This window comes from Mus pahari, chromosome 1 (assembly GCF_900095145.1).
Source record: "Mus pahari chromosome 1, PAHARI_EIJ_v1.1, whole genome shotgun sequence".
In the NCBI taxonomy this organism is placed as follows: domain Eukaryota; kingdom Metazoa; phylum Chordata; class Mammalia; order Rodentia; family Muridae; genus Mus; species Mus pahari.
Genome location: NC_034590.1, coordinates 90,348,732 through 90,365,455, shown reverse-complemented (window position 1 = coordinate 90,365,455; position 16,724 = coordinate 90,348,732). Strand labels below are relative to the sequence as shown.

Below are 16,724 nucleotides of genomic sequence, written 5' to 3'. Positions count from 1 at the left end.
AGGGCTATACAGAGAAACCCTGTCTCGAAAAACAAAATCATAAACAAAACAAAAAACAAACAAAACAAAAGTTGACTGTTTTCCTGGCTGTTTCATTGGTGGTATTATAAGGCTGGATATCCTTTGACTGATATGGAATTTATATTACAGTGTGGGTTTCTGCTAGGTGGTGGCCGGCTACCTTCCACTTACAACTTGTAGGAATGATAGCGTCCATGGTAGAGAGAATTCAAGAGTTTTCAATGATCTTAGGTAGAGAGTCATTTGTACACGGAGTGAATCTGAAACCAAGTGTGGGTTTCTTTCTTTCTTCCTTTCTTCCTTTCTTTCTTTCTTTCTTTCTTTCTTTCTTTCTTTCTTTCTTTCTTTCTTTCTTTCTTTCTTTCAGTTAAGCCTTCTGCCCTGGTCCTCCTGTTCCCACACTTCCTAAAGTTGACTTCTGGACCTAGGTTTTAGGGACTTCTATAAGAAAAATCTCAGGAAAGGGAGCTTTAGAATCGAATCTTTATATTTCAAACTTTGATAATGAAACCAGGATCCTCACATGTTCCTAAAGAGGCAATGATGTTCCTAGAGTCTGAAGAATTATTTGTATAGCCACGACAGAAACACCTCGTTCATTTCTAAATCTAGGGGGCTACAGAGGAAAGCTTAATCATATTCCCAGTGCTGGTCCTATAGAAGAAAGAGTTCAGCACATTCTCCATACCCTGCTACGGTTTGTGAGCGGCACTGGTGAACTAAAGCAGTGTGGTTGTTACCAGTAAGTCCTGGGTCTGGTTAACATGTGTAACCAGCAGTCCATCCTGTGAGGTTTGGGCGAGGTTATTCATAGCCTTCTGGTTCACTTGGGTCTGCCGATCTCTGTCAGTGTTTCTGTCCATGCTACAAAACAAAGTGATTTGATCAGCGCCCAGTCCATGTCGCCTCTCCACCATGACGGTCTCTCTTTTCCCCTCCCCCCTCTTTCCCCTCCCCTTCCCCATCTCCTTTGGGCTCCTAATGGGAATCAGAAACCTTTTTTTTTTTTTTAGTGGAAACAGAAAGGATTCCTACAGAGTTCTGATAAAACGGTAGTTGGTGAGATTTTTTTTTTTCCTTACAGTTTAGGTAGATCTCAAAAGCCCCACTCTGTGTAAGACGTTGCAATGACCATTTATCAGCTCCCTCTTCAAGGCTCACCACCCTCAATTCTCATGAGCAAATTCTTACTGCTATTTTCATCTGGGAAGCCAGATTTAGCAGGGATTTTCCAGAAATGAATCACCCTGACCGTGGGAAGATATGATGACTGAGTTGTCATCATGAAACCACCTAACCCTTCCTCTCCCTGACCGGTGCAAGAATGTAAATGCGATGTACAGACAGCAGTTCCCCGGGTTTGTTCAGCTCAGCTTGAGTGCACCGAACAGTCACCAGGCACCTGCTGCTGTAAGGCTCCGTGCTCCACAAGGGCGAGGCAGCCAACGAGAATAGCAAGCGCTCCCTTGGTACTTTTCTCCTAAGACAGAGTCTCTATGTAGCAGCCCTGACGATTCTGGAATGTGCTATAGGGCAGGCTGGCCTCCAAAATCACAGATCTACATCAGTTTCCCGAATGCTGGGATTAAAGCTGCCATGGCTTGGTACTTGGTCTTGGTACTTCTGGTATGTGGGTTAACAGTTCTGTTGTGGGGCTGCCATGTGCACTATAGGGTGCTCAACAGCATTTCTGGCCTCTACCAGTCAGTTGACAATCCTAAGTGCCCTAGGCATGCCCCTTGGTGGTTACAATTGTCCCCGGTTGTAAGGGGGACTTAGCCAAGCCGCAATGCTAGCACATGCACTAGGCCAACCTGCAGTGCTGACACTTCTTCCCCGAGCCAACCTAGAATCTGCCAACGCGGCTAGAGACTGCTGATGCTGGATCAGGTGATGGAGTGAGCCAATGAGAAAGAGACAGCACCAGATCTGGTTACTTGAAAGCCAATGAGATGCAGGGAAGGGTTATAAAAGTTTGCCAAGTTCTTGCAATAAATGAGTCTGCCTTTGCCACTTGCTTGACTCTGGAAGTCTGTGTTGTTGACTCTGTGCCTTCTTACCCCCTCCCCCACCCTCCCTCCCAAGGGTCTTGGTCAGGGTGGCAAGCAGCACCCAGTTGGGAGTTACTGCGATGGATATCGCCTTTGTGCTTTCAGAGTTTCTAGTCATTAAAAGTAAAGTTTTATTTTATTTTGTGTGTATGAGTGTTTTGCTTGCATATATGCAGTGCCTTGCATGCATGCCTGGTGCCCACCGAGGCCCGGATCCCTGGAACTAGCATTCTGGATGACTGCAGGCTGTCACATGGGTGCTAGAAACTGAGTTCTGGTTCTCTGCAAGAACAACAAGTGTTCTTGAGCTCTGAGCCATCTCTCCAGCCCCAGAGAGTCTTTTTTTTTTTTTTTTTTTTTTTTTGTTTTTTGAGACAGGGTTTCTCTGTGTAGCCCTGGCTGTCCTGGAACTCTCTCTGTAGACCAGGCTGGTCTTGAACTCAGAAATTTGTCTGCCTCTGCCTCCCAAGTGCTGGGATTAAAGGTGTGTGCCACCACTGCCTGCCATGAGCATCATTCATTCTTGATGAATGAATGATTCCTGCCTCATCATTCTTGATGAGGAAACATATTAAAAAAAAAAAATCAGTAGTGGGCCGATGGGATAGCCTAGTGGGTCAGGGTACTTGCCATCATGTCTGACAACCTGAGACTGATTTTCAGAACCTACTCTGGAGGAAATAACAGACTCCTAAAAGTTGTCCTCTGACCTCCACGTGCACATGCATTCGTATATATAATGCATGTGTATGTACACACACACAAATGTTAAAAAATAGTAATAGGGAGGGAGATCAGTAAAGAAGGGGGAGGAGGCACACACAACACCAGGCTACTAACACTGTTTGATAAAGTCTCAAAGAACCACAAGAACCATAGGCAAACAAAAATCCCTGTAGTAGGTGTGAGAAACCTCCGCTTGAGTGGTGGTTTGCTTGAGTGGTGGTTACGGTAGTCCAAGTTACTCCACAAATGATACAAACCATTGACACGGCCCTTGGTTACCTTTCAGGGGTTGAGGGCGAGCCTTTAGTGCTAAAGACACAACAGACCTAGGATACAGGACTCAAATGATTCAAGCTTCCTCTGACCTGAAAGCCTCTTTCCAACAACCTAGCTTCCATGTTTCCAAACATACTACATACGCTGCCAAGGGAGGGAAGCAATTAAACCGTTCTACTCAGTTACACATTGAACTATGACAATGACCAGCATGGAAATATATCCATAACAGTACAATAAATAGCACTCATGCGTCAGTGACAACCAATAGCTGTCTAATTGGACTAATGGCCCACTCAACCGTAGGGATTATCAGGCCTGGTACTGGAAACCTAGTCAGCTTGCCAGGGCTAGTGAGGTAGTGGATCTTAAAAACAGAATATACTACTCCCATATATACTAGCAATATCCTTTACTAGACCAGTATAATTCCTTACTATGTTCTAAATCTTATCCTTATACCCACAGATAAGTGTAGCTACCATCCTTATCAAAGAAGCTTGCCTTTACAGCAGGTGGAGACCACCACAGAAAACAATGACTGGATACAGTGCAGAGAGGAGCTAACCACTGGGGATCCCAGCCAGCTCCCTCCTCCACAGCTCCCTGAATATTGTGGAAGAGGTGGTGGAAAGATTTTAAGAGCTAAAATACCAGGAAGTCTGCCATGAAAGTCTCTCCTAGAAATGGCTGCAGAAATGAGAGCAGAACAATCGCCGTGGCGATGGACTTTTAACAGGGAGAATTCTCAGAGGAACTGCTTCTAAAGAACTATAGGCAACCAATGACTCCCTGAAGACTGGGAATGAGCCTCTCCCAGGGATCAGCCTCCCTACTGGCTGGCCAATGTATGAGTTAGCCTGAAACCACAACAAAAACAAACGTAGCCAGTTGTATCTATGTATTTGTGTGTGTGTGTGTGTGTGTGTGTGAAGGGCCCATAGCACATACACTTAGACCTGAAAGATATGTGTAGGAAAGCGGATGGAAGACTAGTCCTTCCCTGGCTTCCATGGAGTCATTCTCTGGAGCATCTTCATTGTTTACCTGCCTCTTCCCAGGCTCATCTCTCTGTGTGCCTCCTAAGTGATGTTCTCTGAAGCTCAGTAGTGCACACCACCCATGGTATAGGATTTCTACTGCTGTGATACAATACAATGACCAAAAGCAACTTGGAGGAAGAAAGGGTTAATTTCATCTTATAACTCTCAGAGCATAATCCACCGCTGAGGAATGCCATGGCAGGAATTCAAGGCAGGAACATAGAAGTAGAAACTAAACCAGAAGCCATGGAGGAACATGGTTATTGGCTTGCTTCCCATGGCTTGCTCAGCCTGGTTTCTTAGACTATCCAGGTCTGCCTGCCTAGGAGTGGTACCACTCCTGGTGGGCCGGGCTCTCTTAAATCCATCATCAATCAAAAAAATGCACCAAAGACTTGTTCTAGGTAGATCTTCTAGGGGCATTTCCTCAATTTAAAGCCCCTCTTTCCAGGTGTCCCCAGTTTGTGTCATGGTGCTGTAAAACCAATCAGGATAATCTTCTCGTGTCTCCCCCTTCCAATCTAACACGTGTTCAATATTTGAACTATTATCCACCCTCAGTGGCTCTCAGTTATATATCAAGAACCAAGACATCTATCCCATTATGACTCCAGATTTTGGTATTCTGAACTGACGATTCACCAGCTCCTTTCCCAGTTCCCATCTCTCATACCCATGCCACATCCTTGTTAAGAGACTTTCCAGGGTTGATTGGACTGATCAGAACTTTGTGACTGTGGAGAGTTAAAATGATTGAGATTTAAAATCAAATTATTTGGGGCAGTGAAGTGGAAACTTAAGGGTTCTTTGGGAAGTCGGTTGGATGGTATTTTGCTGGGGCAAACACATGAAGGAAGGTTTCGTTAAAGTGGACACAGGTGTGAGAGGCTAAGGCAGACTCATGAAGGAACGAGTCTTCACTGAAGCAGACAGGAGAAAGGATGTTCTGCTAAATCAAGCATGTGAAAGGACATGTGATTAATGTGTTCTTTGCTAACACGCACATGTATTAGTCTGCCTTACATTGCGTACTTGAGTTACATTTGTCAAGACTCCATAGACAGAACTGCACCAAAAAACTGGAGGTGTCCTGCAGTTTGTTGCTGCTTCCTTAGGCTTGAGCTGATTGGGTGCACGTGGTGAGGCAAGACCCACGCTGAGGCAAACAGCGTGGAGGACACGTGATGTCTGGAGGGTATAAATAAGACTTCCACGGATGGAAACAGAGCTTAGCTTGCTGGTGCAGCTAGCTAGCTGGGCAATGCTTGTGGGTTCCACTTCTTCACTGATCTTCACTTTCTTGAGAGAGGCACAGCTGAGAACTTCTCCTGTTGGTCCCTCCTGGTGACTTGAGCCAAGGCTGAGACCTGGCTGTCTCTGCTAGGTTGTGTCACTGTTGTTGCTAACCCGACTCTACCAAACTGGACGGCTGGTGTATCCGTGACGTGTTTATGAGTGGATCAAGCTGCTGCTGCTCACCTGTGAACTGAACTGCCGATTTCCTGACTACATAGATGGGAGTTGCTCCAAGGTACCTTTCTAGACATGTTCATTTCCCCATATCCTTTCTTTCCCACTATTTCTTGTGGATGGTGGACTAATAGGGAGGTTAAAGTGCTTAAGAATCATCATTAGAAATAAGGTTTGAAAAAAAATTAAAGTTACAGGGCAGGTTGTTGTTGTTGTTGAGACAGGGTTTCTCAGCATAATCTCGGCTGTGCTGTAATTTACTCTTATAGACCAGGCTGGCCTCAAATTCACAGAGATTCACCTACCTCTGCCTCCCATGTGCTGGGATTAAAGGCATGTGCCACCACTTCTGGCTGTGGGCAGTTTTAATTCAATTAATTCACCACCACTGTTTTAGACCTAACTTTCTTTCAACTACCCAGCAAGCACTGTTATGTAGATTCCTACCTGATGAACCAGTGTAACTCCATTTTAAGATTAAAGTCAACTTGTTACAAAGTCAAAATAAGTTCATTCCTGTTTTCTGTAAAAAGTTTTGACATGTCTTGACTTGCTCCCTGACTGTATCCTGACCTCTACCCTGATAAGATACAATGTTCTGCCAAATAATTTAGAGCTGTTCTGCCAAGTTCCTACATAACACAAAGCCTCTGAAAAATCTCCCAAACTTGTGGACCCTAGCCTTGTGGACCCTAGCCCTGTGGACCCTAGCCCTGTGGACCCTAGCCCTGTGGACCCTAGCCCTGTGAACCCTAGCCTTGTGAACCCCGGCCTTGTGAACTCCGGCCTTGTAAACTCTGGCCTTGTAAACCCTAGCCTGGTGAAACCTAGCCTGAACTCCGGCCTTGTGAACCCTAACCTTGTGAACCCCGGCCTTGTGAACCCCGGCCATGGAAACACCGGCCTTGTGAACCCCAACCTTGTGAACCCCAACCTTGTAAACCCCAGCCTTGTGAACCCCAGCCTTGTGAACCCCGGCCTTGTGAACCCTGGCCTTGTGACCCCTAGCCTGGTGACCCCTAGCCTGGTGAACCCTAGCCTGGTGAACCCTAGCCTTGCAGTTTTGAGGCTGTAAAACTCTCACTTCTCCTATGCTGGGGGCTGACCTCTCAAATCCTACAGTTATGGAGAGGCAGTCGCTGGACTGGCTATATAATATGCACACATAATAAAGCTTGCTATAAACTTGACTAATTTGGGTAGTGGTCTTTACTCTCCTTTGGCGGGATTAACACTAGCTTCCACATCATCTGATAATACAGGTTTTCTTCGCGTAGCTGTAACCTGTCTAACTAAGGCACTGATATCTCTGGGACGTGCTTTAACTCAAGACTCTTATTCTTTGATTATGAAAGTTCACCAACCACTTACACATGGAATGTAGTACTCAGGACAGACAACCCAAATCCTTGTTGCTGGGCCAAGAACAAGTCCCCTCTCACCCCCTTTCTGGGAGAGTTGCACCTTGCTTTCACAGTGCTCCCTGGCACTGGATACTTCTGCTGGGGAATTCAAACTTGCCCCATCCTCGATGTAAGTTGGGATAGTCCACATAGGCCTGTCCTCCTTCCCCTGTTCTCTGGCTCGGAGAAGCCACCATCTTTGATCTGTTCTTGATGTTCATTCCTGTTATGTAACCACCCTCTATCTAATCAATCTTAGCTCTCCCAAATGTCTCCACCCACCCCAGGCTCCTTGGCATCTTCTCTTGCTCTCTCCCCCACCCCCATTTTCATAGGCTTTCAATAGCATATATAAATTACATATAATAATAGGTTTCACTATGACATTTTCACATCTGCATATAATCTTTTTTTGTTTTGTTTTGTTTTAGATACAGGGCCTCACTGTGTAATCCTGGCTGTCTTGGTACTCACTAGATAGACTAGGCTGGCTTTGAACTCACAAGGGTCTTGAAGAGGTGAGCCACCACACCCAGTTAAATAGTGTATTTTGGTGTTTACCTTTCTACTTCTGCTTGACAGTTTCAAGCAGACAGTCTCCCTCCTCACCAACCCCCTTCTTTCCAATCAGTCCCATTGTGTCTCCACTTTTTGTTTTATTTTTATTTACAATTCTGATGACCCAGTGTGTTCAATCAGAGTTGCTTACAGGAGTGGGACACCTTATGGTGGCTACACCACTGAAGCATATGTCTCGCTTGTCTCCCAGTGACTATTAATTGGATTTGTAGCCTCAGGAAGGATGGAGCCTTGTGTCCCTTCCCTCCTTTGTGACAGTTTTTGAGGAGTGCAAGCTTGTGGACATTTGTACAAATAACTATAGCTGCAGAGTTCAGGAGTTCAATGGCTACGTCATGCCTTTGAGACAGTTTTCCACAACCCTTCCCAGTTCCTCCAGGTCTTGTATTCTTTGCTTCCTGTTGTGCCTCTTGCCTTTAAGCCTGAGGTCCTCTGACCTCTCTTGTCAGCTGCAGGGTGACTGGCCGGTCGCATCCCTTGGTTTCCTTATCTAATTCTCTTCTGTTCAAAGGCTTTCCTCTGTTTCTAGGGTGGCTCCCTTAAAGCAGCCTTCCAGGTGCCACGTGGTTGGGTTGCTGGCTACCTCCCTCTCTAGAGCTCCCAATTTACCACAGTCCTCCCACCACAGTCAAGGGAGGTCCCAGAAAGCTGTACAGCTCCTTTAACCACAGGACCTTCCCCTGTGTTATTGCTTATACTCTGGGGCGGTCTTCTGTCCCCACGTTACTGGTCTTAGGTGGTACAGCTAAGCCACCACAGCCTCTAGAGAACTCGCCAGCTTTCCTTTCTACCTCAGACTCCTTTTTGTGTGGATTTTCATGTACCTATGCCCCTTCCCTACCACAGCCTTTGGGGTGCTGGGGTCACAGGTGTGTGGCGAAACCAAGGAAAGGAAGGGCGGGAGGTCTTGCTTCTGGGATTTCTATTCATCCCAGGTGCTTGTAGAACTCACTAATTACCGGCTTCTGTGTTCTATGAGATACATCATTCATTAAAATTCCCCACCCTTCTGAGTAAAGCAAGCTGGCTCATTAACATTTCTGACACTTGCATCCCTCCCTCTCTCCCTCCCGGCCCTCCCTCCACACCAAACTGTGGGGCTGGGCACAGGCTGTGAGCAGCTGAGCAAGGTTGTGGCTTCATGGCTTCACTGTGAACTCGGGCACTCCCTGCCTTGTGCCTGTTGGCAGCTTGTTAGCTCCTTTCTGGCCTTTAACTTTTAGTCAGGGGTGGTTTGTTTTGGGGGACGCTACAGAACAACGTGGTAATGACTTAAAAAAAAAAACAAAACTGGCTCCTCCTCAGCAAGATGCCCTTGGAGACCATTCCTATGACAAAGACTTGGAAAACTTCCCAGAGCACTGGAACCCCAACCTCTGTTACCCCCAGGGTCTCATTCCCTTTTCCTTGGGGAGCGATTAACATTTTGCAGTGACTAGGCCTAAACTACTGGATTCTGGGGAGACTCATGTGAGCAAACTAGATGAGGGCTGACTACATAAAGCTTAACAATGTGGCGTGCTAGAGCGCCCTGGCCTTTCAGCTTTTCAGTTGAGAATGAGATGGGAATTGTAATCACCACTCTGCCCACTAACTCGACTGTCAAAAGCCAAGATGACATTGTGAGAATACTTTGGAAAATGCCTAGTGTGACAGAAATGTAGAATACCATAAGTATCCAGTTTGCTCCTGTGGCTGTGAAAGAACACTGATGGGGAGGAGCAGGGAGGAGCGGGGAGGAGGGGGAGGATCGGGGAGGGAGTCAGAACTGTATTCAGATTATATTGTGTGAGAACCCAGGGTAGGAAGTAGAGGCCATGGAGGAATGCTGCTTTCTGGCTTGCTCCCTGGGGCTTGTTCAGCCTGCTTCCTTATACAGCCCATCACCACCTGCCTGGAGGTGGCATCAAGCATTAATTAGAAAGTGCTCCACAGGCTTNCCTGCGCAGGTCAATCGGATGGAGGCATTTTCTCAATCAAGGCTTCCTTTCCCCAGGTTTACTGGTAACTAGAGCAAGAGCTGCACCTTCAAGCATCCCAGTTATCCACCCATGACCTTTCGCAGTGCCTCCTGGGGAATGGAGTGTGCTGGTCCTGGGAGGGATAGGGGTGAAGACACAGCCTTCCCTTTCAGGATCGGGGACAAACACAGCTTGTCCGTGAGCACCTAACTGCAAGAGCACCCCTCTGCCTGTCTGCACTGCCCGCTCTTCACCTTCTCTCCTCTGTGGTTGTGGTCTGGCCTCCTTTCTCCCACTGAAGAGGCTTGAGGGCAAGAACTTTGTAATGTTTACCAATAGATGGCTGTGCTTGAAAGGAGGCGTAGAGCTAGTTACTGCACGAAGGGTAGCCCAGCAGCAAGGACCCTGTGGGGATGAGGCAGTGGGCTCTCACCATTAACCCACAGAGCCTGCTACCCACTGGGCTCCTAGGCCCTTTGCTGTCAACGCGTGTAATATGCCTGTCCCTTGGTTCTAAATCTTTTTTCCATTAAAATTTTTATTAGATATTTATTTACATTTCAAATGTCTCCTGATTTCCCCTCTGAAAACCCCCTCCTCCTCTTCCCTCCCCCCCTCACCAACCCACCCACACCCACTTCCTGGCCCTGGCATTCCCCTACACTGGGGCATAGAGCCTTCACAGGACCAAGGGCCTCTCCTCCCAAATAGACCATCCTCTACTACATATGCAGCTGGAGCCATGAGTTCTACTCTTTGGTTGGTGATTTAGTCTCTGTGAGCTCTGGGGGGAACTGGTTAGTTTATATTGTTCCTCCTACGGAGCTGCTAAACCCTTCAGCTCCTTCATTGGGGATCCTTTGCTCAGTCCAATGCTAGGCTTCGAGAATCCACCTCTGTATTTGTCAGGCACTGGCGGAGCCTCTCCAGAGACAGCTATATCAGGCTTCTGTCAGCAAGCACTTGTTGGCATCCACAAAACTGTCTGGGTTTGGTGATTGTATATGGGATGGATCCCCAGGTGGGGCAGTCTCTGGATGGTCCTTCCTTCAGTCTCTGCTCCACATTTGTCTCTGTACCTCCTTCCATGGATATTTTGTTACCCCTTCTAAGAAGGATCGAAGTATCCACACTTTGGTCTTCCTTCTTCTTGAGTTTTATGTGGTTTGTGAATTGTATCTTGGGTATTGGCTCTAAATTTTATCACAAGGAAAAAGCCTACCAGATACCTTCAGATGCATTCTGGAATTTCAGAATGTGGAGTGCAGTGGAGAATTCCAGAATGTCCCCAAGGACAAAGTAGATATTCTATGAGAAAATACTTTTAAACCACGAGGAAAAAGACTTTCAAAAAATACTGTCCTTGCTGAGTACAGCCGTGCCTGCCATTAATCTCAGCAGTTAGGAGTTGAGGCTGCTCTAGTCTTTTTGTGAGCTCCAAGGCAGCCAGAGCTACACAGTGAGACGCTGTCCTGGAGGAAAAATGTAAAAAGCTACCCTCATAACTCATGAGACCCTAGGGCCCCTCTGATAGCCTGATGCGCTTTCTGTGGGAGGCCTGGATTGCCCCAGTCAGTGCCCACCTTTTTCCCTTCCAGCGCAGGCTCTTGTCTGAAGGTTCCAGTTGGTCTCGGCTTTTGTTTTCCAACCGTGACCATGCAGGTATGGAATTCAGCAAAGTGTGTGTGTGTGCATGTGTGTACCTGCAGGCACACGCCACAATGTACCTGTGTTTAAAGGACAGCTTGGAGGAGGTTCTTTCCTTCCACCATGGGTCCCAGGAATCAACAAAGTTGTCAGGTCGGTGACAAATGCCTTTATCTGCTGAGCAATCCCATTGGCTCAGGGCTTGTTTATTGTTATTGTAGATTTCAAATTTTATTTTTATGTGTATGATTTAATTTTTAAAGAAGATTTATGTACTTAATGTTTGAGTATCTTGCCTGCATGTATATATGTATGTGCATCACGGGTGTGCCTGGTGCTGGAGGAGGCCAGTGGGTCCCTGGAAACTGAGCCTGGGTCCCATGGAAGAGCAGCTCTTACCTGCTGAGCCATCTCCCTAGCGCCTAGGCCTCGTTATCTAATTACAGTTACTCCACTGCTCCTGTGCAGTCCGTGTTACCAGAGTGAGCCATCTGTCTTGCATAGAACCCTGCCAAGTTCCTGGTAACTCTGGGACCCAAGGCTCGCCATTCCTTCAGAACCACTCCTTGCTTCTCAACCCCACCCGTCACCGGCTCTGCTCCTTGGCAACCCTACTACACACACACTTCTCTATTTCATACCATCCTCAAACCGTGCTTACTTCTACAAACATCCTTAACCCCATCTGCCAAGAAACCCCAGAGTCCTACGTGTTACCCCACAGTGGAAACTCTGTGGAAGTCCTGCTGTCTCCACCCAGTCCCAGATCCTTGGCACCAAGTACAGAAATCTTTCTCATTTGGCCAATGCTTAACCATTCTCTCTCCCCACTTGCCAACCCTTGTGACACTCACCTCCATCTGCATTTCTTCATTTACATCTCCATCTTTGGGAGAAGGCACAGCAGGACCTCTCTGCTCCAAGCTCCTCCAAACAAACTCTATAGAGCAGCTTGCCTGTGAGAGAAGTGTTAGTTGGTCTCCAAGGTAACAGACTGCACCACGACAGCTTGGGGCAGGGAAAGGCAAAGAGCTTGCTCACCCCAGGGATCAAGGGGCTCCTTGACTGTTGCAAGTCCCTCTGTCAGGTTAATCTGTGTTTATTTTCCTGATAAAGGCAGGACTTGACCTGCTTTTCTACTTTTTGAACCTCTGTGTCGGCCCAGTCTATGTATGGTTTAGGCCGGCGGAGCCCTGTTGCCTGCTGCCTTCTTGTGGCAGGAATGGAGGAACAATACAAGGGAAGCCCAAGAGCTTCCCTCTTCAGTCCCCTGAGGACTGGGAAGCAGCCCTAGATCTGCCAGCACCAGGCCAACGCCCAGGTGGAGTCAGCAGGTCAGTGACTCCGAAGTCAGGTGCTACAAAGGTCATTCACTCCAGCAGTTCCCAAACCCAGGGACTCAAGAGGACTCACCTGTGTGGTCTGGTCTCATTCAGGAGAGTAGCCCAGGACTGTGCTGCAGGACCCTTTAACAATGGCCTCAAGCGATTGTGATGTAACTAGTGCTTGGCACACAGTTTCACACTCTTCTGGACCTTTCTACAGACACAGAGATGAGGGGCTCCACCCAGGGTCCCCCAGCTAGCAAGTGGCTAAGCTCTACTCATCCCAGTCACCCTTAAGTTGGTCTCTGGAACCGTATGCTTCGGAAGCTGGAACTCCCGTGACTTGGGGACTTGTCGTTGAGGTGCTCATTCCAAGCCAGATCAAAAACAATCAAACTTCCCAAATAGAAAATGGTAATTGTCAGGTTCTGTGGGTTGCAAATGCCCTGTGTAAATTCGGGGCATGTAGCACTCTGCCAACACCAAAAAGGCAGGCAAGGGGCAGGTCAGAAAGGCTCGAGGGGATGACAGTGCCATTAGATGTGATGTGAACGGAGGTCAGGGGCACATGTGCCCACCTTGAGGGGAATCCTAGGTGGGAGGTCATTGGTACAGAATTTCAAGTTCAAGGCCAACTTGTATTCAGTGTGACCCTGTATACAACTTGTATTCAGTGTGACCCTGGGTGGGGGAGGGGGTGGCAGCTGGTTACATTTTCGGCATTGTTTTTTGAAACTTTTGAAACGTAAGGGTCCCAGAAAGGCAATCTACTTCCCCATCTCCCTTGCTTCTGAGATACACAGGGTTTTCGGTGTTTTGTTTTCTTTTCCCTTTTTAACATTTCAAGGGCAGCCCAACACCGAGGACTCCAGTGCTGCCTTTCATTGAGCTCACTCAGCACATTCTGGATCCACCTGTGCTACAAAGCCAGGATGGTTTATGGAGACCACAGGAGAGGGAGAGGAGAAAGCTGTGTGACAGGCTCGTGATGTGCAGCCACTCATGCCTCAGTCACCCAAGTGTAGGGACTGCAAGCACACCCAGCAGGGAACCTTCTGTAGCTCTCTGGAGTGTGGCTCTTGTTGAGTATCAAAGCACAACAGGGATGTCTGTTTTCCTTTCCTTTCTTTCTTTTTTTTTTTTTTTTTTTTTTTTTTTTTGAGACAGGGTTTCTCTGTATAGCCCTGGCTGTCCTGGAACTCACTCTGTAGACCAGGCTGGCCTTGAACTCTGAGTACTGAGATGCGAGGACTGGCTCTCTGCCTGGGTAGGTGTATCTGTTTTCTTATCATTAGTTCTTTGGAGCTGGTAGGGTCTGTTCATTCATCTCTGATCACTCTTTTAATAGCTCTTACCTGGTAACATTATACCCATGCTATGGTGGGATATATGTTTGAGAGATTAACTTGTATTTTCCTTTACTTCAAACTGAACAGGTGCTTCTTGTGAGGTGGAGAAGCAGCCTGAAGTCAACTGCTTTTTAAAATTCCTAAGAGAGACATGCCAAAAGAGGAGAGGGGAGGAATGGGTTTAAAGTCAAGAACTGGGGAGTGCACTGAGCTCCTGTTAATTAAAAGAGACAGAAACTCAAACTAGCTTAAGGTGTGTGGGTGTGGGTGGGGGGAGGCTTTGGCCAAATGGTCTCCATGCCTGAGCTCTCTTCTGTGATAGCTCAATTCTCAGGCCAAGGCTCCTCAGGTTTGGCAGGGAAATCCGGCCCCAGCAGCACCAATTTCTGCCCCCCACAACCTAGCAACTGATAGAGTTTTCTTCCCAGGAGCTCCAACCAAGTCCTAAGCTTGGCTCCTTGGTCACATGCCACCATGCTCCTTGAACCAACTATGTGACTGACTGTGGCTGCTGGCAGGAGGGATCAGGCACTAAGCCACATGAAGAAAGGGGCAGGTTTTCCAAAGTTTTGCTTCGGTCCTTGTGTGTTTTATGCATGCTCACACGTGTGTTCAGAGGCTAGAGGGTCAGGTGTCTTCTTCTATCATTCTCCACTTTCTTTAAGTCTGTCCCTGAACGCGAATCTCTTAGTTTTTGGCTGGGCTGGGAGCCAGCCAATCCCAGCAGTCCTCCTGCCCAACCCCCAGAGCACCAGGGTTTACGGGCTTGTGCAAGAGCACACGTGGTTTGTTTTGTGGGCACTGAGATCTGAACTCAGGTTCCTGTGGTAGCACAGCAAGCCAGTTAACCAGAGCCAACCCGTCTCCCCTTGGTCTTTGCGTTTCTCCAGAAGGCAGACATCAGGAAACCAGACTGTGAAAATTAGTAGTAGAGACCTGCTTCATGCTTGGTAGCAGCACCTTGGTGAGATGGTAAGACCTAAGAAGAGATGAGATGGGTCACTAGTTCCCATAGGAATTCCTAGCTCACCAGTTTGTCATACCCCACATGTAGGGTAAGTACAGTAAGGCCACTGTACCACCCAGCATGAGACTCCTGAAGTCCTATTAGTATATGTGTGGACAGACCACAAATAGTCCTGAGATCCATTATTTGGTTACCTTAGTAACTAATATGTTTCCTACCTCCAAGGAAGAAGAATGCGGTTGGTTTTAAAGTGCCCCTGGAGGAAAATGGGGAGCAACCTGTTTGGAGATACCTCCCTAGGGGTTCAGATCTTGAAAAAGTGCTAGAACCCAATGGGTGGTGGTCTTAGTTTCACCAATTAAAGATGCCAACCCTGTGTGATTCCACTGAATATGACTGCAAAGATGAGCCTTGACAAGAAAGAAACTGAGAGATTAAAGACAATTTTCAGTACATTTTTCCATTTTTTTTTCTTTGAACAAAGAAGATAATATTCAGCAGGTGCTCTCAGTAAGGAGCAGTTTTTAAACAGGGTGCTTTTGTGATTCTCTGCATTCTGCATCTAGAAACAAACCATGGATTTAGCTTCTAATGCCAGAGCCAATGAAATCATACAACACGGAGGAGCTAATTTTGTTTCCTTTAGACTGGCCAAGCTGCAGGAGTCCCACTCCTGAAGTCAAGAGAGCTGCGTCTGAGACCCAAACTTAAGCCAATCACTACTACTTCCAGAGAGAGCCTGGGCAGTTTCCAGCCTGGAGAGCCAGCCTGCCCTCTTGCACAGGGGTAAAGATGACACAGAAAAGCAGGCTTTCCCTAAACATACAGAATACCATTATTATTCACCCACAACACCCTGCAGAAATATGAACTGCCTTAACAGACTGGTAGGCTGTAAAGCATTGGTATTTGGTAAAGTTTTTTGTAATCTGAGTTTACAAGAGCATTCCTTCTAAGAGCAAAAAAATAAAACAAAAACCCTCAAAAGCTCCCCCCAACCCTCGAAGGAGAAATAACCTACATAGATAAATGATGTGTGTACCCAGATATTATTTATAAGATGGAATGCCACCTAACAAAATCTTGGCATATATGTGTGTGTGTACAGAATATCACCTCTTGTTAAACTAACCAACTGTAAAATGCCTGCTGGAATATCCAAGAAATAACAAGGCTCTGCTTTGATAATAGTGAATGTGACTGTGAGAAAGGAAACCCCTATTTCAGTTGTAGAGCTATGGCCACTGATGGCTGGGGGGCTAGGTAGCAACTTTCCATCCAGCGTGTCTGCTGGCAGGTTGTCCTGTGATACAGGCAGCAGGACCGATTGGATGGGTTACTAAGAACAATTTACAGAGGAGACTTGAAGGGTTGTGGCAGAGCTGGGAGAAAGTGCGTAGGATCAAGATATGTTGTGAATGAGTCAGAAATTGTCACAGAGTAACTATTTAAAAACACACTTTTAAAGAAAAAGAAGAGAATACCCACTAAGGTATTAATGTTTGTTGGGAAGGTGGGTTACCAGTGGGCTCTTACCATGTTCAGCATGCCTGGGCTTTAAAAGAAAGCCTTTTTATTTATGTGTATGTGTGTGCAGTGCCCATGGAAGCAGTGGGAGGGCACTGGATCTCTTTAAGCTGACATTACAGGTGATTGTGAGCTGCCCAATGTGGGTATTGGGAACCAAAGGGTCCCCTGTAAAAGCAGTCAGTGCTCTTAACCACTGAGCCATCTCTCCAGCCCCTAGGCTTTTTGTTTGTTTGTTTGTTTTGTTTTGTTTTAGAGACAGGGTTTCTCTGTGTAGCCCTGGCTGTCCTGGAACTCTCTGTAGACCAGGCTGGCCCTGAACTCAGAATTCTGCCTGCTTCTGCCTCCCAAGTGCTGGGATTAAAGGCATGCACCAATA

The 16,724-nt window shown here is 47.0% G+C and overlaps 1 protein-coding gene across 1 annotated transcript in view; it reads right to left on the bottom strand.

Annotated features, from left to right (window-relative positions):
• Positions 1 to 12,050, bottom strand: part of Vwa3a (von Willebrand factor A domain containing 3A) — a 65,904-nt gene extending 53,854 nt beyond the window's left edge. Inside the window, exons 1-2 of the mRNA XM_029535862.1 lie at positions 12,032 to 12,050; positions 762 to 885 (exon numbers count right to left, since the gene is read on the bottom strand). Of these exons, the coding sequence (XP_029391722.1) occupies positions 762 to 884 (123 nt within the window). The 5' untranslated portion in view covers position 885; positions 12,032 to 12,050. The remainder of the gene's footprint in view (positions 1 to 761; positions 886 to 12,031) is intronic.
• Positions 12,051 to 16,724: the final 4,674 nt, after the last annotated feature.